General features: G+C 46.6%; 1 protein-coding gene across 2 annotated transcripts in view; it reads left to right on the top strand.

Moving 5' to 3' along the window:
- The window catches only part of LOC8033729 (rho-related BTB domain-containing protein 1), a 179,503-nt gene that overhangs the window by 7,055 nt on the left and 147,807 nt on the right, over positions 1–24,641 (top strand). For both annotated transcript variants that reach the window (XM_042287113.1, XM_042287116.1), the window contains exon 2: positions 16,623–16,711. In XM_042287113.1, coding sequence (XP_042143047.1) covers positions 16,707–16,711 — 5 coding nt within the window. In that variant the 5' untranslated portion in view covers positions 16,623–16,706. The remainder of the gene's footprint in view (positions 1–16,622; positions 16,712–24,641) is intronic.

A 24,641-nucleotide genomic window follows, 5' to 3' on the forward strand; every position in this document is an offset into this window, starting at 1 on the left:
CGCACAACAGGCGTTCCACAGCCCAGCAGACAAAGTTGGCAGCGCGCGCGCAGAAGGCGATTGACAGGTTAAGACAGGGGTCGGCAACCGGCGACCCGCGAGGCCATATTATACGGCCCTGGCACGCTACTAAGCCCCCCCCCCCCCCCCCCCCAACACACACACACACATACACATACTCTTCAGGGCTAATGGCGCAAGGAATATGGTTGGTTACAAACCTAGTGTAATCGGACATATTCTGAAACAATACACCAGGGAGTTAGTTTTCTGCGTACGTTTATTGTATGTATCACCTATCCGCAGTTGCTGTGCACCAAGGTGCTGCATTGAGAAGCAATGATTAAGGTCAGCGTATTCAGCATAAACTGTTCGAAATCACGGTTTTCTGCCAGTGTCAATTTCAACAATTTCCGTCAGACACAGAGGCTTAAGTTACTATGGAGATTCTGGCCAAGCGACTGGTCAGAATTTAAGCATAACTCTCGTAGGCCATCATTACAAGGACGGCTTTTAGTTTTTCTGGGTTTTTGGATGTTGGAATGGGAACTGTGTTCCCTTGAAAATGATCCAGGAAGAATCTGAGTCCCAAGAGCCCCGCAAGATACCGCGTGTACCTCCTCTCAGCATTCGCTCTGCTGAAGTGCAAAGAGGTGGGAGGAGCTTCTCCTAAACTCCTAACCCGCACTGACTGTAGTAAAGACAGGTACGGCGAAAATCAGCTCAGACACTCGTGTTAGGTTTCTGGCCAGGGATACATATACACCGATGTCTCGTCGATATGGACGCCTCTGTTCCCCCCAAGAAGCGCCCCATAATGTGAGTTGTCCATACTAATGAGACAAAAATGCACGCATTTGTCCATTTCGTCCCCGAAGGTGTTGTCTATATAGCGGGGTACCCGTATTAACGCGGCATGACGTGTACCAACGATTTGGTAGGTTTCGAGTGACGTCGTGTTCCACCTTGTGCCACGATCTTTCCTCTCTCCGTGGATCGCCAGTGATTTGTTTCCGCTGCACTTATGGAATGAAATTAATGCTCGAGTATATTTTACGAACTTACAAGGAAATGGTAAATCTGTGCAGGGTGATTCGTTTTATTGTGTGATTCGATCCACCACGAGTAACGATAACGTCTGTATGCCAGGTTTCATCAATTCGGAATTATACAGGAGACAGAAATTAAATCCGATCATATTTTGTTTAAAAAAAACGTATATATGTATATATATATTTTTTATGGAAAACTAAAAATTTGGCAGTTGCCGCTCCCCCCCCCCCCCCCTCCCCTCCCCTTTCTTTCTCTCTGAAGTGTATGTTTCGGCAAATGTATATCACGGTTACAACTCTAGCTTTCGTCCCTTTTAAGAATCTGGCAACAGCGAAAATCCGCTGAACGAATCCAACAACACTGGGCAGCCGACGCCATGGTGAAGGGCTCCGTTGCGGTCGGTACAGTTGTTTGCACTGTGGCGCTTTTGCGTTTCCTCGATCCCTTCGCCTCTGTATGACTGCAGGTAGCGATTTCCCTATGACGGGTTGGGCGAACGACATTTCCTCACGCACAGCCGTTAACGATGACGAAGTACATCGCTTCTACAAGAGCCGATCGAAGAGCGCTCCTTCGACAGAAGCTACAACTTCCTCGTTGAGGGCCGGCTATTCATCATTTGTAGTTCTCCGTGTTTTGGGGGAACCTATGAAATGAAATGTGCAAATACAAAATTAAGTGTTATTAAAATGCAAGTACCACTCTGGCTGAGCTGGGCGATTTGAGCGGGATTACGCGGCTTTTACGTTTTGATGACTTTCATCACTTTAAGGGCCAGAAATCTTCCCCCGCTCCCCCCCCCCCCCCCCCCCCCCCCCCGGCCCTCCCAAATTTCTACACTGCACATTTCTTTTTCGTGTTCAAATACGTAGACCCACACGAGCCATCGCTAGTACACGGCCATCACGGTTTCATGTACGACAAAGATAGTGTACAATAAATAATACAAAAAACAAGTAAAACCTTAAGTCTGTACAGGGTGTTTCAAAATCAAACTTTGACTCTAAAATCACCTGCAATAATCAGGAACTCGACGTATCAAATAGAAACTTACCTCGAATACGTGTTTTACCGGTCGAATTTGCGCATTAAAATTTTAAGTTCTAATTTCAAATACAAAAAAAAAAAAAAAAACCTACCCTATGCTTTTAAATAAATCAGATTAAAAATATATATCGTACTTGAAGTAGAGACTTGATATTTTAAAGTGTCAATGGCCGGGGTTAGTAAAATGCGTATTCGTGGCAAGCTGTGTCAATGGGACTAGTAAAATACATATTCGAAATAAGTTTCAACTTGATACGTTGAGCCACTTATTTTTTGGTGTCTCAGGCCGTCAAAAATCAGCGACTGAGCGTATCAAATTGAAACTTGCCTCGAATTCGTATTTTACTTGTCCCATTTCCACAATAAAAATTCAAGTCTCTACTTCAAGTATGTGAGGTTAAAAGCGCTAAAAACAACGGACAAGTAAAAGAAACGTACAGCACAGAGCGCTACTTGCAACTGAAGTTTATTCTTAGGAAACACACATATATATATACACCATGAAACCGCGACATGTACTTCAGAAATGCGACATCACCCCATGAGCGTTCGTCTGTCCGCTATCTACTTTACAAAAGATTTTAAAACCTCACATACATGGATCACCAACTAGCCCAAGTGCATACGCTTCTACTCTACTTCAAGTACGAAAAAAAAAAAAAAAAAAAGAAAACCGTCATTTTTGGGAAAGATTTTTTTTTTTTTTACTTTTGTAGCTGAAAAATTTAATGCGTAAATTCGACTAGTAAAAGACGTATTCGAGGTAAGTTTCTACTTGATGCGTCGGGTCCCTAATTTTTACGGGCAATTTTAGAGTCGAAACTTTATTTTAAAACACCCTGTAATCGTAGAGCAGCAGGTTCGTAGTGAAGCAGAAGCTGCAAGCGCGTGCATGTTGCTTTGCAGAAAGCACGCGCTGCACAGGTGTGTACGCGCTACAGGCAGGCGAAAGCATGAAGTCGTATGGCTTCGTGTGTACCTAACATATAATTTACTCGCGCAAGTTGGAAGCACTGCGAGCTCGCACATAGGTGAAGCTACGCGCTCGCGAAGCTGTCATGTGCACAAGCGGTACCCCGAGCAATATTACATTTGTATTTGACGCTTTGATTTCTCCAAATGAGCTGAAACTTAAAAACTCTACCTCCAAACACTACAAAGTGAAATTAAAAATACCGGACTCAAACACCCAAGGAGCGTTGGGCGGGAGCGGCTCGTGTTCCGTTCTTGCAGTTGAACAGGCAAACGTCTGCAACCCTGCTACGTCACGCCACGGTGGTGGTGCGTCCGGTGCACTTCCGGTCTGGGGCTGTCGGCGGAAGTCACCGTGCGAGACATGCATTCCTGTGTTCTTTTGGAAGAAACCAGACAAAAACCTGCCTTCTTGTCAAAACGCCGTGACGGGGGCTGAACCAAAAGAGTCGGGAAAGGTTTGAAGGTTAGATTTCATTGTTTTTTTTTTTTGCCTCCTCCGTTCGCCCGAGACCGTCGATAGTAGCCGTGAAAAGGGCAAACAAGGCGCTGTCGTACTACGATTGCTTGTGCGGGAAACGCTTTGGGTTGAATGCACGGATACTTGTGGTCGTTAGATTAATTTGTTTTGTTCCAACATGAACGAGGGAAAATCGCCAAGTTGTCCGGACCACCACCGGGTTCACTGCGTCTGCAAATTCAAACGGCCGCCTGCAGTCGTTCGAAGTGTCGTCTGTTCTTTCAAACTTATCTGCTTTTTGTCGTCTGCTCGTTCAAACAAAAGCGGCCCGTATATAGACTAAACATTAACCCGGTGATTGCGAAGTGAACCTCCTTTCGCTGTCCCTTTTTTCGGAGCGCGAATACCAGACTACAGCTGTTGTCAAGTCCGGCGGTGTTAACGGCAGCGCTATCGGCCACTTAGTAAATGCTAGATTCGTGCTCGGACTTGAATAAAACGCCGTTCCAGCCGAGTTTTTCGTCGTGAAAAGGGGAAGGCGCGCGCTGCTTGGAGTGCAGACTTGCGAAGCGTTGGGCTTGTTCCGTCGCGTGCATGAGATCGCCTCCGGGGATAGCCAAGTACACCTGGAATTTCCATCGCTGTTCCAAGGCACTGGAAAGGTGCAACGTCCATGCAGCATCTCCTTCAAGGACAATGCGGTGCCCGTGGTTTAGCCCACTCGTCGTGTGCAGGCCCTCATGGAACTCCTGAAGCATAAACTCAACCGCGTGGAGAAGGCGGGGATGATCACACGAATGACGAAACCCTCCGACTGGGCAAACCTACTAAACTTAATTAAAAAAAAAAAAAAAAAAAAAAACAGTTAGGAGGTTTGCATGGATCCAGGCAGAATCAACGTGAGACGTGAGCACTTCAAAATGCCGACAAGATATAGAGGCTGAACTTGCCAACGCCAGTGTATTCAAGCTTGACGCACGAGCAGGTTTCCACCAAATCCCGCTGCCGGAGGAAACGTCGCAATTCGCACATTTGCCCCGCCCTTTGGTCGATACCGATTTTTGAGGTTACCTTTTAGATTTGCATCCGCGCTCCTAGTCTTCCAGCGTGCAGTGTCAGAAGTCGGTTACGATCGGCTTTACAGGCTGCAGACTGTACATGCTTGACTCTGAACGTAAATTTGGAATTTGACTCTGTAAATTTGGAATTCCGGATGTGGTTTTTCTCGGAGATATTATGATCAACGAAGGTATAAAGCCTGACCCGTGTCTTCTCGAAACCGTCTTGAACCTCGGAGCACCCACGAACAAAAACGCTATTTAGCGCATGGTGCGTGTTATAAACTACTTCGGAAAATACCTGCCACGATTGTCTGAACGCACAGCAAACCTTAGAAGGCTTCTTCACGAAGACGCACTTTTTGAATGGACTCCGGCGCATGATCACGAGTGGGAACAGCTAAAATTTATGCTTGCGATGCTTGCAATTTTCGATGCTAGTAGAACCACAAACGTGTCACCTGAGGCTTCAAAAGACGGAATCGGAGTAGCCTTACTGCAGCTGCACGATCGATTGTGGCGTCCTGTGGCTTATGCTTCAAGCTCATTGTCGGACAGTGAATCTTGCTATTCCCGAATAGAGAAAGAGAAAGACTCTCGGACTCGGTATTTGGATGCGAGAGGTTCCATTACCTGACATACGGTAGACACGTCATTTTAGAAGCCGATCCCAGCCCTTTGGTTGCTCTGTGAAAAAAATATCTGGCTGATGTGCCGCCTCGGCGGCGGCATTTCGTTTTGACGCTGATGTAGTATACTTTACTCTTCAATTTCTACCCTTAAAAAAAAAAAAAAAAAGCTTGTGTGTGTTGACGCTTTCTCAAGAGCAGTGCCCCACCAGATTCTCGAAAGAACCTATACTCTCAGTATCTTGAAGTTTACGCTGTGGGAGTACTGGCCTCAACCGTGAGTGGAGCGACGCAAGACCTGCTCAGAACTGAAATACGAAATGATTCCGAGTTGCAACATATGTCTTACACTGTCTGCGAAAGGAGATCTCACTGCAGGGGAATTTTAGCACATTCGACCCTGCATTGTGAGTAGTCAATGAAATCATTTTAAATGGAACAAGAGTGGTGATCCCCCAATCATTTGGGCAGGTTATGCTAGCCCGGGTTCATCATGGGCATTTGGACATCAGCAAATGTGAAGAAACAGCACGTCAGCTAATGTTCTGGCCCAAAGTTGCGAGAGATATTTACGCCGTTGTGGCGGGGTGCAAAACATGGAAAATGTTTGCGTATCAGCAGCCTCCTGAGCCCCTAAATGATGCGCGAAGTCCTCTCTTATTCGTGATATCAGGTTGGAGTTAACTTATTTACCTTCGGGGAAAACTCTTACTTGGTGGCATTTGATGCTAACTCAAACTCCCCAGAAGTTAGAGGTCTCAAGACACGTCCGGGCATTATCATCTTGGTTCGCAAGACATTATATACATGTACAAGTTTTCACTGATAATGGTCCCCAATGATCATCGTACGCATTCAAGTGTCCCCCCCCCCCCCCCCCCCCCCCAAAGTTTGGCTTTAGTCACATGACTTCAAGCCCACACTTCCCCCCAGTCCAACTCCCTTGCTTAAAAGAAAAAAAAAAAAAAAAAAAAAAGCGACGACGCGGGGAATGGTTTTTACCATGGGTCTTTTGAATTACCGATCAATGCCTTTGCTAGGTGGACAGTCTCCGGGGCAATTACTGTGTGGAAGAAAGCCGCGAACACAACTCCCAGAGTTTTCATCTCGTCCAGGTGTCCCTGTGATCAAGGAGCAGAATGAAAACGCTGGGGCGTCGCTGAGGGATCTCAAGAAGGGTGATTTGCTCCGCGTACGGGGTGAAAATGGCTGGTTTGGAAAGGCGAGAGCCAGGGACTGTTGTGGGCCACGCTCCTACAACTTACGGACAGAAGACAATGATACTAGTAACCGCAGCCATTTGTTGAATACGCCCGAGTCATTCGGCAACCTGGATGATGACGCCTCCCCATCGCACCAATCCCCAAGTTTGCAAGACATGTCGCAACCTGCTCCAAGTTATTCTAACTTGGACCAGCCAGCTCAGGGACGCCAGAATGTGGGGGGCAAGAGGGAAGGGGGGAGGGGGGGGGGGGAGTATGGCGTCAGGCTCTCGTATTGCCCTAATATGTAGATTTCTAGAACATCAGTGCACAAATGTTCGCTGAAAATGTATTCGGTACAGTACCTTGTTAATAATATGCAGTATCTAGCAATTAGAAGCACTGCGTAAGGAAATAATTTTCGCATGCAGAGAATAGAAATCGCCGCGCACGACGTAGTGAAAGGAACAAAAACTAACTCGCGATGATAGTGTTCTCGGACGAAACTGAGATTGTAATATCTAGAGAGACTTTATGTGCGCTTTGTTATGCGCACATGAAGACACCCTAGTAATATCTGTATATCGTTTAATAAAAATAGATGTACATAAAATATAAAAAAAACCACACGACAAAACGGAACTTCGTTTTTAGTTTTGGCGGTTTCACGCATGCGCCCAACGCTTTGTGAGATCGGTCTGTTAGTGCGATTCGCAATAAATAAGTTTCGTTTTCTTCTCTTTGCTCATGCATAGGTATGAAGATAGTGTCGGCCTTACTGTTCACAGTGGTAGAATTGTGCTGCGCCATTTGCGCCTAATTGCGCCCCAAACCAACGTGTGCTACATTTTGCGCCAAAATGCCATTTTTGCTACGCTACCGTACCGCCTGCGAAAACCACGTTGCCTTCGTTCGCGTTGGGTCCCTGTGTACAGTAGATTGAAATCTTTGCAGCGCCCTGGGCTGCGCTGCGTTGCCCACATGAGAAACCCTCATTCAGATTTCAGTTGCCAGACTTGTGCCTATCTCAAATACTCTACTCAAGATACTGTGTTTCAAAAACTTTTGGTAGTATTTTTGTATCTTACAAATACATTTTGTCTAAAGTATTTGACACTCTGTCTTAATTACATTTTTCACTATCTTGCACTTAGTATCTCAAATACATTTTGCAACCTTGGGAAAAAATTTTCTCCAAGCGACGGAACGCAACAGAAAACAAGGCACGATCAAAACGCAGTCTCCAAACGCCAGCAAACGATCAAATGGATAGCCTCACGTATACCGGCCTCTATTTGTCCTCTTGTCCTCTTCTCAACTTTTTTTTTTTTTTTTTGTCAAGCTGTCTTTGGTTGGCACGTCACTCTTGGAGCTAGCGAAGTACTGGTGACGTCATTCGGATTTTACACTCGGACCTCATCTTTTTTCTCTAGCTAGAGTGGTTCCGTCAGTGGAGGATTGTGGCGCCAACGCTGGGTACGATCAGAGTGAACCATGAAGATGCGCGAACACGCTTTCATGCGAGCACAGGCGCTCCTTCGGCCAAAGAAGCTAGACCCTGCTGGATTTATTGAGCTGGTCACCTAGATTGGGCGTCCCCAAATTCAAAAGCGTTTCTTCTCCTTCCAAATGCGCGCATTGTTTCACCTTCGCAATCCCCAAAACTAGTTTTCCGCCAGGTGTCATTTATGAGCTAGTGGATCCTGAGTTTAGAATCTTGACTATCTTGACCTCAATTCGTCAAGAATAGTTTCAAATGGCGGAGGAGGGGGCAAGGAAGGGGAGTTTGGAAGTGGTGTTGTGGACACTCTCCTGGGTTTCCTGTGTTTCCCTCTTGAACTTTCTATTTTTTTATGACAGTTTAAATGTACAAGTGCGCCTCGCTTTTGACTGGGGGGGGGGGGGGGGGGGGGGGGGAGGGGAGGGGACAAAGTGCTCGCTTTTGGTTTGTTTATCAGCGACAGAGGCTACCGTCCTCGAGTCGATGTTTCTCCTGCTCGTGCACGTACGTGTGTCCTTCACTCGCGTACTCACCAACAATTGCTGCCTGATCAACTTCGAATACGCAGTGCCGGGCTACATGTCAAGATCTCCGAATCGCGGCGGGGCATATTACGAACTTTTTGTGGAATACTAAAGCACTGCAGGTGACATGTCTACAATACATGAGTTCCGTTTGTTCCTAAGATATTTAGACATGCATTATGTTGCATATCCCGAATAATTTCAGAGTAAACTTCAATTACAGCGGCTAAGGCGCTGTAATTGTCATCTTTCTGACCTTCTTGAAGGTCAGAAAGATGACAGGAAAGTGGGATTTACGGAAAAGTCATAAAAAAATAGAGGACCCATTTCTGACTTTTTATTCTTATAATACCAGCTTGCAAAACTTGTCACTTATCTTCGAATGTAATTCAATTACTTTTGCAAAGTATTTGCACTCGACTCGAGATAGTTCATAATAAAAGTAACTTGAATACTACTCTAAATACATTTTCAAATTAGTATTTATTATCTTATCTTAAATACTCTTAACGCGATAGCGTTTAGGAGCTCGTGTCGCAAAAAATTTGGTGTCGGCGTTGATGGGACAAAAAATCCCATAATGCAATCCGCGCAGCCACGTGTGACGTCACAAGTGGTTCTGGGCGTTGCATTATGGGATTTACCAGCTAAAGTTGGCGGGAAACTTTTCCGGCCAAATTTATCGGAAAGTTTTCCGGCCAAATCTAGCGGAAAATTTTCCCACCCATTTTAACGGGTCAATAGAGTCATCACGTCACAGCCACGCGTGACGTCACGTGACGCTACCGACTAGACCACGCATACAGGCTTGCACGGTTCGGCAACGAGCACGCGTTTATATGAGAAGGCTTTGCGAACGGGACCCGATAACGCTATCGCGTTCCACTCTTCAAGGCGAAGCTTCATATTCCCCCAAGTTTTTGTTGAGTATTTGGCACAACACTGAGTTGGAACGTATTCTCGTAGCTGCGGGTGCCATCGTTCTGGATGGGCCACCGTTCTCTTTTGAATTGGCCATCGTGCGTGGGCCACGCGCCAAAAAAGCGAAGTATCACTCTGTCCCATCAACGTTCGAAGACCGTTAGCTCGCCTGGATGCATGAAAGAATTAAGAATGGGGCGGCATGAATAGGAATGCCTGGATTTAGAATGGTGCTGCATGTAGTTCGAGTTTTAAGTTCGGGTCGTAGCGTGCGCCACCTAGCATGCAAAAGCTCCACTAGGCTGATAAACTTGGTTTGGCTAAAGAGCGCGACAACCTCACAGTTCCCATAATTCCCCGGAGCGCTCACTGGTGGCGCTGGCGCTCTGACGTACCCGCTTGCTCTCTTCTCCTCCTCTTTCTCAGTTTTTCGGCGCATAGACACATATCTGCACTAGAAACCCAAACTACAATTCCCCTTTTTTTTTTTGCGAAGAAGTTGTTGAAGTTCGAAAGTATGTCTGAGGGGCCGAGAGCGTGTACTAGCATCACTGGAAACGGGACGTCAGATTTAATATGTGGGCCAATATGGGAGCAGTACAGATTGTTCCCAATGGGAAGTTCAGTGGTGTGAAATACAGTGTTGGGAAGTATACTTTACGTAAATTGTACGGTGGGTTTAGAAAACTTGTACTTGAAGTATATTTTTCAAGTATGTACTTGTACGAAGGTATTTTTTTTGCACTTTCCGTAGAAAGTACAGCGTGTTCCCTCCAACACACACACACACACACACACACACACACACACACACACACACACACACACACACACACGCACGCACGCACGCACGCACGCACGCACGCACGCACGCACGCACGCACGCACGCACGCACGCACGCACGCACGCACGCACGCACGCACGCACGCACGCACGCACGCACGCACGCACGCACGCACGCACGCACGCACGCACGCACGCACGCACGCACGCACGCACGCACGCACGCACGCACGCACGCACGCACGCACGCACGCACGCACGCACGCACGCACGCACGCACGCACGCACGCACGCACGCACGCACGCACGCACGCACGCACGCACGCACGCACGCACGCACGCACGCACGCACGCACGCACGCACGCACGCACGCACGCACGCACGCACGCACGCACGCACGCACGCACGCACGCACGCACGCACGCACGCACGCACGCACGCACGCACGCACGCACGCACGCACGCACGCACGCACGCACGCACGCACGCACGCACGCACGCACGCACGCACGCACGCACGCACGCACGCACGCACGCACGCACGCACGCACGCACGCACGCACGCACGCACGCACGCACGCACGCACGCACGCACGCACGCACGCACGCACGCACGCACGCACGCACGCACGCACGCACGCACGCACGCACGCACGCACGCACGCACGCACGCACGCACGCACGCACGCACGCACGCACGCACGCACGCACGCACGCACGCACGCACGCACGCACGCACGCACGCACGCACGCACGCACGCACGCACGCACGCACGCACGCACGCACGCACGCACGCACGCACGCACGCACGCACGCACGCACGCACGCACGCACGCACGCACGCACGCACGCACGCACGCACGCACGCACGCACGCACGCACGCACGCACGCACGCACGCACGCACGCACGCACGCACGCACGCACGCACGCACGCACGCACGCACGCACGCACGCACGCACGCACGCACGCACGCACAGCTTTATGCCGCAAAAATAAAACATGCATCGCCTAACGCTCATTCTCCCCCCAAATGTAGCGTTAGAGGTATGAACCAGGCGCCGAAGTGTCAGCACTGACCGTTATATATCTTATTCAAAAGTTATCAATGATTTTCCGAAATTTCAGTGGAAAAATAAGTCTCCTTTTCGCCCGTTTTTTTCTTTTTTTTTTTTTTGTAACTGGCGCCATAGCGCTTTGTGTATTGGAGAGCTCTATCGGCCGCCATTTTCCCATTGAAATTTCAGAAAATCGTGTATAACTTTTTAATGAGATAATGGTTAGTGTTGAAACGTTGGCATCTTGTTCGGAGCTCTATCGCTACATTTGGGTGGAGAATGAGCGTCAGGCGATACGTAATTCATTTGTGTTTTTTTTTTTGTTTTTTTTTTTTTTTGCGGAAAAAAAAATAACCTTGTAATTTTTCTTTTTCTTTGACACCTTGTATACAGTTCCCTTCTTCAAAGTACATTCCCCAAAGTTTATCGTGTTTAACTTGTATCACAAAATGATGTTTTGTCAACAACTCTGAAGAAATAGTGGGAGGGATATTCTACTTGCGGGCCGGAAATGCGAGCAGACTACGCATCGCTCCGTTTGTATAGAGGCGGCTCTCCCGCAGCATTTCAAACCACTCGGTCAGCGCAAGCGAGACTCCTCCACGAGAAACTTGCTTGGTTCGAGGCTCTCTCCTAGTCTTGCTCTCTCCACCATGAAAGATTGTGTTAAAAAGTACTCTAACCTTACTTTGAAAGTGAAATGATATTAATAGTACATAACTTCCAAATACTTTGGGTCCGGTGTACTCACTACTTCACTCGAAGTACATAACCTCAAATCTACTTTGTACTTCAAGTACTTTTTAGATGTACTTTACCCAACGCTGGTGGAATGGTGGCTATGCTCACGCCAGCAAAAACGGTACTGTGTTTCTTAGACTGCCTGCTCGACTTGCAAGTACTCGCCGCCATTGAGTGACTTCAATTTGGTTAGTTTCAGTTTCAACACGCTCGCGGCTGTGTTGGATTTCTTTGTCATTTTTGCTTAATTTTGTGGCAGAAACGTGTCCGGTGTAGCGCACACCAATAAAAGCAGAGGTATGCTGAGCAACTTTGAGAAATACGAAGTGGGTTTGAGTCATAATTGCGAACTTCTTTGCGAACACTTCATGATGCAGGTCACGACTGAACTGATGCCTGGGGAGGATTCCCATCGTCTACGACGGGTGATCCTAGTTTTCAGAAAAACAAACAAATGACTAATGCATAGATGCGTAGTAAAAAAATCACATCGAGAACCTGATGAACGTGTCCTGAATCGCGAAGAAAAGTCGCGAGTTCACCGCTCACCGTTTGATTTTCGCGGACACCAACTTTTTGGGAACTTCAGAGACTGGAAATGTTTCTTATAATAACGCGAATAATCTAAAAAAAAAAAAAAAAGTTGTATTGGGCTGTTTTTTTTTTTTTTTTTAATAAATGAGGATATCGATAAATATTTCGATAGTCTCCCAGACCGGATGGTTGTTTACGAGGTACTCAGATGTGAGTATAAGTTAAACTAAATATCCTGCTAATTCCAAATCATTATAACTATGGTCTTGCTCTTTCATACAAACGATCTTTTAAACACAATAAAAATGTTTAAAAAGCAATCTCTCACCTGGAGCACATAGGGAACAGTGTATGAAAATCGTAGGTCTGAGGCATGGATAGCACCGCACTCCAGGGCAAGTCCCTTACAAAAATATGAAACGAGCTTCAATTGAAATTCATTCAATTGTATAGAAACTCAATTGAAACTCATTGACCTTTTTTGTAAGGGGTTACGCAAGTCAGATGCTAAAATGTACTTTCCCCCTGCTTTTTTTATTTTTTTATTTTTTTTTTGCGCATAGTATCAATTTTTTAATGAATCTGCTGAAAATATACTGTCATTACTTGTTTGGGATTCACCCATCTATGCTTTAAATGTATAATGACTAAACTAGTGTGATTTTTTAACGTTATTTTTTTCTTGCATCTTGCTTTAAAAACAAATATTGCGTTTGTAGTTGCTGTCGTTGTCGCTGCTGAGGGCAAGAGAAGGTCGTCAAGCACAATTGCGTTGCTTTTATCTTTTTGATTTTGAAGGAGAAAAATTTAGATAATTGATAGGCTCGTCAAGGCAAGTCTGACGTTTGTCTTGCGTAAAATTTGCCAAATTAAATTAAAGGGCGGTGGAGAGGTTACTTTCGGAAAGTTGGCATTGAGTCTAATGCTAGACACCTTTTATTGAAACACGCGCTTTATACATTTCAGCGTCACCATCCACTTAGAGTAAATCGCTATCCGGCAGGGACAACGCTGCACTCGGCTGATTTCCATGCAGATGGCTCCTTTTCAGCGTCACATATTGCGGATCCTAGGCACTCTCAAGCTACTTGCGACAATTTTTTCACTGGGGCAGTCTCGACCTTTGTGTTGAAATAATTAAAACAAATTAATTGAATTGAATGTTTTAAGAAATGCATTAGAGCACTCGAATGACTGCAGGCTACAACCGGGCCTCCGTTCCTCCAGCATTCGGAGTATAGGGGGACAAAGAAAAGAACAACGCGGTGCTTTGAAATTTCTCGGAAGCAGTAGATGATAGACGATGTATGGATGGATGAATCCGGCTGAGCCCTTTGGATCGGGCGGTAGCTTACGCCACCTAGCCATTTTGTTTTACCATTTAAGCTTAGAATATTTAAATGTGAAATCTATATTCACTCCGCAGTGCAAAGAAAGTGAGGCTATGAAACCCCCTTGCCATCAGTGAATAAGAAAATACCTAGTTTTCTCTCGATTTCTGCCACCATTCACTTAATCTTTGCTTGGTAATCTCTACTGTCTTGAAATCCACTCTTCCTTCGCTGTCCCTAAAACTTAATGACTTTATTATATCTATGTTGTCTTTGGTAGGCATAGGGTGAAGCCCTTTACAGTAGAGTATCAAGTGCTCAGCCGTCTCGTCCTCCTCTCCACAAGCAGCGCACACTGTATCCGTTTCCTGGTTCTTCGCTCTGCATATTCTGGTTCGCAGAACACCCATCCTCGCCTCAAACAACAATGAGCTTCCCCTAGAATTGTCATAAATGCTTTCTTTGGCAATAACTGTTTTGTTTAATCTATAGCTTTCCAGAGCCGTCTTTGTCTGCATTCCCTCTAGCCAATGATCTCTTTCTGTGGCCTTAACTTTCTTCTTAACTGAGACCTGTTGGATGGGGAGCAGCGGACACGAAAGGTTTTCAGCTAGGTATTTACACATGAGGAGTATAGACCTCCACTATAGCCTAAAAACTTTCCTTTTAATTTTCTAGTGCGCTGTTTCCACTTTGTGTCTATACTCCTCATGTATAAATAGCTGAAAACCTTTCGTGTCCATTGCTCCCCATCCATTTGCCTCAACCGATCCTCAAATTCTATCTTGCTCACCGGTTTCCTGTTCTCAAATGACGCCCATCCCATGTCTCCTTGTACTCCCTGGTTTGGCGTTTTCCAGTGTGCCCCCAAAGCCAGCCTACCTACTCCACGCTGTTCTATTTCTAGTCTTGCGTGCACTTCGGATTTCATGCATAGCACTGTGTTTCCATAAGTCAAGCCAGGCACCATGACCCCTTTCCAAGTCTCTTTCACCACCTCATACCTGTTGTAACTCCAAAGTGCTCTATTTTCCATTACAGCTGCATTTCTGTTGCCCTTACCTATTATATACTTTTCATGCTCGCTGAGATATTCTGCACCTTATTCACTATTAGCGCCATCTCTCGGCGGTCCTGTGCACTTCCGCGCCATCTTTGAGGCTTCCTCGCCGTCTCGGCCCTGCCTGCTTAGCGGTCTGTGCGCCAGGTCTTATGGTGTTGCTTTTTTGAGTGGTGTAGTGGCGTTAGTATTTCGAAGTGCATTATATTAGCAAAGGGTTGCTTGGCTTGCGTTCAGAATGACCGCAACAATACCAATGACATAGTCACCGGGAAAACTGCCGCACAGAAGAGGTGCAAGAATCGTGAGACGATCATGAACAGCTGTTGCTTCGGTGTTGTTGCTCCTTTAATACAGTCATCTGGAGTGCCACATTTCGAGAAAATTGGGCAGAGCCCGCAGTAGAATCAGGCAGCTTTGTCATTTTGACACTCGGAGACTCCAACGGTACAATTATTTCTAGATTCGCTCTAACAACTTCAGATTGAAAAGGAAAACAACTCAATTTGCTAATTTATTTTGGTTGGCTCGATATTTTCCTGTTGGTTGCACAACGAGACATAGAAGTAGTGCGGCATCATGTTCAGCCTCTAGCAGCGCTCTGCCCGTAGCCTCAAGCATGGGTCACCATATTTGAGGCTGCTGAAAGAGGTTGGCGCAACGTACGACAGATAGAGCGCATATCTGGAAAAAAAAAAAAAAAAAAAGGCAGGATATCGTTAAGCGTTTGGCGCACGCGTGAAGCCGCCATAACTTTAGTTCGCAGGAGGCAATGCCCGATGCGTCGCGTGCCCTGCACGCGCAGAGCTCCAGCGAGTTATGGCACGTGCAGAAACACTGAAGTTCCCTCGATGCGTTGCGGCAGCGGTGGCGTACACCCAAACTGGCTGGTGAGATCGGTTTGTTGCGAGACTAGCCAAGTACGCTCACAAGAACGTTGCTTGTGATTGCACACGAGGGTGCTCCAGTCGGGGCGCCACGCTTGCAATGGGGTGAGCTCATCCAGCATTTGATGCATGCTTGACACCATCGTAATTTTAGTACACAAGACGCAGACGGCATGTGCAGGAGCTCTGTACGCATAGAAAGTTCTCTCAGAAACCGAGGGAGGGGGAGAAGATGGGAGCGCACGGGGACGTCAGTGCATCGAGCTCTGGAATTTAGACGTATACGCCAAGCTGCCGTTGTCTCTACTCACTGTTCGAACGCCGGACGTCTTCCACCGTGATCTTGTTGAACCAGTGTGTTGTGTCATACTCCGAGGCGGATAGCAGCGAGGGGAATTCAACAAGACATGGACCACGGTGGAAGTGAAGAGAGGTGTCTGAACAAGGCCAGTAAGGGGGCCTAAGTTTCGCTTGGACACCGCGCACGTCCCAACGCACACTAAAAAAAAAAAAAATAATTGGTTGTAAAAGAGTTTTAGTGGTTCTTCGGGTTGTCCATATTTTGCACCCTAAAAAGTTATTTTAAGCACCCCTAAGAGGGCTCTTCGTCAAAAAACCTAGAAGGGGTTGTTTTAAGCTCCCTTTTTTTATGCGAAAGAGGTTTTCATCGTCCAGTTGCCTTTCAGTGCGCCACTGGACAAAAGCGCTTGAGGCGTAACCGTTGTTCACGAGCTGGAGGAGTGGTTAGGGCGTCAAAGACCTTTCAAGAACGAATGTTTTTTTGTTTTGTTTTTTTAGAGTGTTGTTTAGTCGATGTGATACAAAGAGGGGTGCTTACGCGTCGCATGCTTGCTCCAGGTCCCGATCCCTGCTCTCTAACCACGAGACCACGTGGCATTCCCCTGGGAGGACGTGCGAACGCCGCCCGTCCTCGCCGTCACGATGAGGTAAGTTGCGCATCTTTGTCCTCGACTCTTTGTTGTGACCCGAGTTGCCTTCTAGAAAGTATAGCCCTTATAGATGGAGTGTGGTTGAACTATAGACCATCGTTCGCCAATTTAACGAGACTCAGGCTAGCGGGATCGTACTGCACCGGTTACATTTCTCGTCATTCCACGGTCCTTGGTGCAGAATAACTTACCGCTGTCTCTCCACTTTTTGATGTTAGGTGTTCGATATATACATCGCGGAGTGCTCAGTTCCTGCCCAAGTGTGTACCGCTAGCGGGCGGAACCAGATGGCAAAGTTTCGGAACTTAGCGTTGGGCTATTTCAAAGGTTATATAAACTATTTCTGGAAATTTTTTGTAAGAAAATGGCGGTCAATGAAGCCCGTAAATACACGGATATGAATGGCCGGCGTCTGATATCGGGAACGGGCCCTGTTTTATAATGGAAATTTTCCGGAAATCGCTCGTAAATTGCAACCTTTTAAAACAAAAACAGCGCGAAGACGAGGACAAAATAAAAGGTAACTGACAGGACACAGCGCTGTGTCCGATCGGTTCCCTTTTACTTTGTCCTAGTCTTCGCGCTGTTCTTCTTTTTATTATGTCTGTACATCTACTAGCCCGAATTTCAACGTTAATGTAACTTCTGGATCAGATAAGGGTAGGATATTTTGGCATCTGGTCGTAACCGCTATACGCTACATTTGTGCGGAGACGTTCGGCGATGCCTATAGTTCATTTTTCCGGCGAGACGAACACGGTCCTCTTTGCTCGAAAACGCCCGATACTTTGGGGTATACTTTGAGTTTTCTTTCGGCCACTGCTTTGGACACTTTCGTCAGAAAGAACGATACACCTGTTCCGTCTCATCTTTGAGAACAAGCTCCATTGGTTCCGAAGCAAGAGGAACACTATCGCGGTACATTTCTCGTTACACTGGTGCAACTTTCGTTGCAGTAGGGTAATATACGTTCATAGAACAGATGGACCACCCCCCACCCCCCCGCGCCCTCGTATCCCCCCCCCCCTTCCCCCCCCCCCCCCCCCCCAGTTTCTCTGCGCTCAGGCAAGACTTCACTCAAAATCTAGAAAAGCCCCCCCCCCCCCCCCCCCAAAAAAAAAAAAAAGGAAAAAGTGTCGTACTCTGCCGATAGGTTTGTTTACGTGTGATCCGGACAAGAAACACAATGCCTGACGAGGAGACGTCGTTGCTTTGTCGTTCTGTAGAAATCGTCACGAGCTGCGCGAATGCCAAATGTAAATATGGCTTTCTTTCCTACAGATAAAGTTATCAGCATTGTTGGTCCGCACGTGCGCTCACGCAACGGCTCAAGCATTTTTTTTTACCTTTTCTTTATAGACGGAGTTGTTTCGATTGAGCGATACAATTAATATTAAATGCACAGCTCGATTGATACACACACACACACACAAAAGAAAAAAGGGAAAGCTAACTAGTTTCTTTATATTTCCGCGTATCCAAGCAGGTCGTAGTTTTTCTTTGGTGTTCGAGAACTCGAGGCTTGCCGTGCGTCGCGCTCAATTCTCGTAGCCAACAAATAACGCTCGATGGATATATATATACATATTCTGCAAACTCCGCGTACGAGAGCCCGTCCTGCGTGGTTACGCAGTTTTTCACAATTTTCCGTGGGCGTGCAGTGCTCAGCAATGTGGAGTTCTCCCGAACGGTAAGCCGGTTTGCTGGATATTTCGATGCCGAGGAGAATTTGCCGTGATTTGCGGAAGTAAAGGCAAAGAAAGTGGCAGGCAACTCTCGATTTTCTTCCCTGTTGCGGCGTTTTGCAGACAAGTCGTCTTCGTCTCTGCAGGTTCCACCACAGGTAGGTCCTGCAGGCTCGACGGAAGGTAGGTCAAACGCTGATATATATAGCAGCGTTCGACCTACCTGGAGTATTATACTTCGTCTCACCTTAAAGCGCAGTAAGCCAATTGCGCCAATCAACCAGGTACATAAACGCAACGTCACGGCGTTTTCCCGTCTTTTTATGCGTGGGCTATCGTGGGCTAAATCCATCAACTGCTGTTAATGCAACGTGACATGGCGGTTTTGGGGTGTGTGTTCGTGTGTGTCTGTATGTGTATGTGTCCTAGTTCTTGACTTAGCTTTGACTTATGGGGCGAAACGGGAGTATATGTAGTCTTCGTTTTTACCAGTTTGAAGTCTGCCTTTCATGGCATGACCTCTGTGCAGCGTCGTGAGAAGCTACGTGTTTTGCTGGGACTGGCGCGTGTACTGGAAGTTGTCGAATTTGGGGAAGCACTTCTGGAGAATTCGGGGCACTTCGTATAATTCGAGCATCGTAAACCAAAGACAGCTTTATTTTTTTTTTTTTTTGCATTAAGTTTAGCGTAGAGGATACTGGAGGCTTGTGGAAAAAGCGGTCACAAGACCAGTTTGACAAAGCCACAGCCCCCACATTAGCATTTATGCAGCAAAAAAAGAAAAAAAAAAAACATACCATACAGTTTACAGCATTAATAAGAAAAGCAAAATATTGAAAAGCAACAATGGGCACCGTCTAATTGCGTCACAACACGCAATCGTAGGATACCTTGAAAGGCATTACCAAGAAAAAACAAGATCACCTACATGCACAACAACTCTCAAGGTTTAATAATATTACATACCATTTTTTACTTTATTTTTTACTGGGGACTCAAAAAACAACGCAGTGCTTTAAACGTAATATCTGAAAGCTCGACATTTTCGGCAGCTAATCTATTTAGTAATCTGGGTAGTTTATTTTCCAACCTATATATATATATATATATATATATATATATATATATCTTGCCCATGGATTGTTCTATAAGTGCTAACATTCCAAGGCTTACGATAACGCGTTGTGTAGGCTGTAGTATTACTTTGTAAGTTAGTTAGTCCTTATGCCTATGGGGATTTGGAATTTACTACGCGCGTTTAAATCCGTGAGTTCAGCTTGTTGCATGGGGTTATCCCGGCTATGGTGGGCGTAAACTGATGGAGATTTTATTGCAATGTTGAAACTATCCTTCGCTGGATGAGTATGTCAGGTGCCTGACCTTCGCGGTGTTTGCCACGTAGACCCCGAAAGTTTCATCCGCCTTGAGTGGGTTACTTAAAAGTTCAGTGCAACGTAGTGCAGGCGTGCCGGGCTGATGGTAGGACCGGTATATAGTTTGCATGCTGCAGGAAGGTTTCCGCCCAACCACTCGCGTACCTCCGCGCGTCTTTGGGACCTCGATCATTTTATGTGTGGAAACCCAGCGGTGCATTGACAGCTTCGCTTCTTTTTTTCTCTCTTTTTATTTTCTCCATAAAAGGAAGAGTATGTGGAGAAAACTCGTTTCGACGTGAATAACACTTTCCCGGGTTCATCAGTCCCGATCGAAGATCTGCAATTTATTTGCTGTCGAGGTGATGCGACGAAACATGATCCCCGAGACCGCTTTTTTTTTGTGTGTGTGTGTGTGTGTGTGTGTGTGTGTGTGTGTGTGTGTGTGTGTTTTGTGCCCTAACATTGCAATTAAGGAAAGGCGTAGTAACGTGACCTTGTGAGATTCTGTTTTCTACGATCGCACTTTGTGAAGCGGGCTTACGTCGTCGTTTTTTTTTTTTTTTTTTTTTTTTCTTTCTTTCATTTAGAAGTGAGATTATATCAAATGGCCGCATATGACTGTTGGCGCCGTGTCTCTTTCTTTTCTGAGCGAGTGTTGGGTCGTCCCCACGCTTCGTGATGGATTACCGTCACGGTCATAGTACAATGTGCGAATGTGGCTAGCACGACACGCTTGGGTTTCTGTTGCAGTTTGTTTCTTTTTTTCATCGTCAATTTTACTTGTATGTGACGAAAGACTTGAGACGGAGTTCATTGACGCGCGCAAGCAAAACAAAAAAAAAACATTTTTTTATTATTTTTGTTTGAGGCTTGTTATTGTTATCGTTTTATCGTAGCGTAGACAGAGGCCGTAGTGCCCAATTTTCGGTGTCGCCCGCGAGAGGCCAACGCGGGGCAGAGATTGGGCACGAGTGCCGCGTCATCGGCCTCTTGTGGGTGACGACGCAAATGCAGCACTACGGCCTTCTGTCTACGCTTTATCGACGAGTCAGGAGGACGGCTTATTTTTTTTTTATAGCCTTACTGCACAGAGCTGGTCCCGCGTTCGCTTCTTGCTTGCCCGCCACAGAAGACGTCCCAAACAGTGGTACTGACCATCGTTGATGTTTTTTTTTTTTCTTTCGAAAGAATATTATAGTTGTTAGCTGGATCTTAATCGTCTTTCGCCAAAATATCTTTCTAGGGAGAAGAAAAAATCTCGAAGTGTGACCGCTTTTAGGAATTTCTGCAGTGAAGCCGATCTATACTCGTTTTCACCTCAAGGGCCGCAGTAGAAAAAGTCCGGCTTCTCGCGGAAGCATTACTAATTTCCCCCCTTTATGTAGAGAGCTAAGTTATATGTAGGTGCATTTTAGATTACACGTATGTTACCTTATCAAGTTGTAGACGCTTCAAACTAAGAAAAGGCATCGCTCCTTCCTCCGTCAATCAAATCTTGTAGGAACTACTTCTCGCGGCGTATGAACACGTGGGAAATTTCCTTTTTTTCTTGAGGTGAAAACGAGTATCGATACAAGTTAAAAAAATCTCTAAAACAGTCTAAATCGTCAAATAGAATACCTCAATTATTTGTAAATGCTCTGCTGAGACTGTTCTTTCGTGAGATGTCAGAAGTTCATATTATGTATCCGTCTTCTTTTGTGTTCCTTTTTTTGCTGGAGTAAACAACCACTCTACGAGACATCTTGAGCATTCAAAACAAAGCACTGTTGACCTTGGAGATGCACTAAAACCTTTTTCGGGCTGTTTTATTTATTTATTAATTTTTTTATTTGAGAACGATGAAGCGAACAGATTTCCCAAAAATAAATGTCGAATATGCCCAAAGCTGACTTTTGCTGAAGATTTAGACCCAAAGTAAGCATCAAGGCCCTCTTAATAAAAATACGCCGGACAGCTCATTAGGTTTATCAGCTTCTTACCTTGTAACTAGGAAAATTTCATTAGAGTAAATTTTTTAAGCAAGAAAAAAAGAAGAAAAATTTTGCGTAATTGAATCGATTATCCTGGTCCTGCACTGCGCCTTCACTGTACAACACGCGCACAAGAGGCTTGTCAGGCCCGGTTATCTCAGTATTTCTGAACAGTCAGTAAAGTGGCAGCTTAATTCGACACAACATCGGGAACAAATCGCTAAGCGACGAGCGACCAGTAATTTAAAACCCTGAATGCTTTTTTTTTTTTTTTTATCGAATTTCTTTTTGAATTAATTAGGCGTCGGTCGGGGCTGTCGTATCCTTTTTTTTTTTTTTTTTTTGTCATGGTTTCTAGCCGCGTTGTTTAGTTTATCGCTTCCCCCGTCATTCGGAGAGGAAGCCAGGAATTCCGAAAACGAAGAGGTAAGCGTGACAAAGCGCCGCTTCCCCTGGCAACAGTACAGGCCCAAAGTGCGGGCGAATGCTTTTTGGGCCCGTATTGACCAGTCCGTATATTATATATATAAACCAGTCGAGAGTCGCGTGGGCCGTAGCTCAGCAGGAACTGCCGCGGGGCTCCCGCGGGGGGTCGTCTGCCGCTGCTTTACGAGTGAAACCTGTCGCGCGTACGTGTCGATTCTCCGCCGCACGTGGCGGCTGGAAGACCGTGGAATGCCGAGCGGCGTAGTCGCGTTCTCTGCCGGCTGAGAGCGAGCGTTCACTGCTGGACAATCGCCACCGTTTCCTGTTTCGCTGTATTGTTCTTTCACATCCTCAAAGAAATCCGTTGCGGACGAAAAAAAAAAAACAAAAAAATGAAGGGCAAGGAACGCGCGTGCGTAACGGTAGAGCTTGTATCCCAGCTTGCGAGACGTTTCTCGGGTGTATGAGAGCGGTTCCGGCAGATGCCACGCGTGCTTTGGACGATCGCGTGAGTGCTTCGGATTTACTGCTCTTTGTCGCCCCGACAGACGTCCTTTGTGTCGTCCGCGAGCCTAGCGATGGAGCGACACTGTAGATCGTTTTTGCACTCCGATACGACACCCGATGCTCCGTCGGCGCGCCCGTGCGTCCGGTGTCGATGCTGACATCGGACCGTCTTGTAACGCAATGGCGTCTTTTTTCTTTTTTTATAGGTACGTGAAAGAGCGTCTTTGCCGCTCGAGCTCTTAGCTCTTAGCCCGACCGGTGATTTGTAAAAGTTACGAATTGGCCACGAATGCGAACATTTCCCGACGGATTGATTGTTATCGAGCGCAGTCCGAGTGGTGCTCTTACCCAGTTGCTGAGCTGAGTTCAACGGATGTGTGTGAGCGCCGTGGATAAGTCACGGTAAAAAGACAGGAAGCTCTGCGCGAAGCTCCGAAGCTCTGCGCCCTTATCGGTTCGAAAACACACTCTTTTCTTAACCGATAAGGTTGTGTGTACTTTGATCTAACAGAATCATTTCCTTATTATGACAGAAATTTTCCGGATATTTCCCGTTATATTCCGAACATATTTTACGATGAATCTCTGTAGCGGTCTGCACCCAAATGTCGGAGGCGCACTGACCAAAACATCCCAACGCCAGTACGCGCGCGCAGAACTTTATTGGCGTTAAGGCTCCGGTCCCACATCAGTGCCATCTCCAATGGATACAAAAGGTAAATATACATACCCAGCAGTACCTTATCTAACATATTCCCTTTGTTTTTGGGGATCCTTCGGCATTCTTTTATAGGCGTCGGTTGTTTATTAACAAAGATAATTAACGAACAAACATTGCCGCGGGCTTCTCATTTTTCTCCTCCAATATTAATGTGAAGAGGGGGATAATGTTACACCGCGTATCCTATCTTATAATGAAGTGGACTAGTTTTTTCTATGTTCTGTTTTAAAGTTTTTTTTTATAAATGTTTTGTGCTAAAAGCTATTTTATTAAAATATTATATCGAAACAAAATTGAAATAGAAGCTTTCGTCCACTTCATTACAATACTGATCATACGATGTAAAAATAGAAAAAAAATCGCCCTCCTCCCTTTAGTGTTAGAGGAGAAAAATGAGAAGCCCGCGGCCATATAATGCTAATTAATTAGCTAATTAAATAATGAACCCCGGATTTTTATAGCTTGTCATCGAATCCCCAGGACACAGGGGAATATGTTAAGAAAGCCACTCTTTAAGTGCAAATTTTTTATATTTGTTTTAATACATGAAAAAGAAAGTGTTTTGTAACCGTTCCAGATGACCGCCGTGGAACCGCGGAGTGGCGTCGGGTGGGCGGGAGTGAAGCGACAGTCGTTGGCGTGAGCGATGCGCTCTTGTCGCGTCCCGTGCCAACGGAGGCCTTGAAACGCCGCCGAAGCGCCTTGTGACTTCGGAAGAGCGGGACTGCGCGGACGTCGTCGGGCTGATGGAACCGCGTGACCCCGGCGACGTGTAGCGGACGGAGGCCACGCGCAATCATTAGGAGGAACCGTCACTGGCGGGCCCGCCGAGGAAGCGCGGTACATGTGTCGTCGCCGCCGGGTTCGGGCGTTTCCGTTCGGCAAACCCGCGAAGGTGGCCTTCGCGGGTTTGCCACTCGGGTTCGGCGTCGGAACGCGCGCCTTGGATGTGTGCGTTGTTGGCTGCGACTTGGGCCTGCCGTCGTGTCGACTTTGCGCGCCGCGTACACCGCCCTTGGTGCACTTTGCTTGGAGTCGGGACGTCGGATCGTTTGTGCGTTTTTAGTATGCAAGGTTAAAGGAAAGGATTCTCGGTGAGGGCTCGCGGTCGCGTGGCGGGTGGCGAGACCAGTCGACTTCAGCACCGTCTGCCTGTAGCACCCGCCTTTGGTAGCCCCCTGAGGGTCTTCCCCAGGAGACGAGGTCTCGGGCTTGGACCGGGGTTTCGAGGGTGGCGTG

The sequence above is a fragment of the Ixodes scapularis genome, unplaced genomic scaffold (genome assembly GCF_016920785.2).
Source record: "Ixodes scapularis isolate PalLabHiFi unplaced genomic scaffold, ASM1692078v2 PGA_scaffold9__187_contigs__length_104089568, whole genome shotgun sequence".
Taxonomy (NCBI): domain Eukaryota; kingdom Metazoa; phylum Arthropoda; class Arachnida; order Ixodida; family Ixodidae; genus Ixodes; species Ixodes scapularis.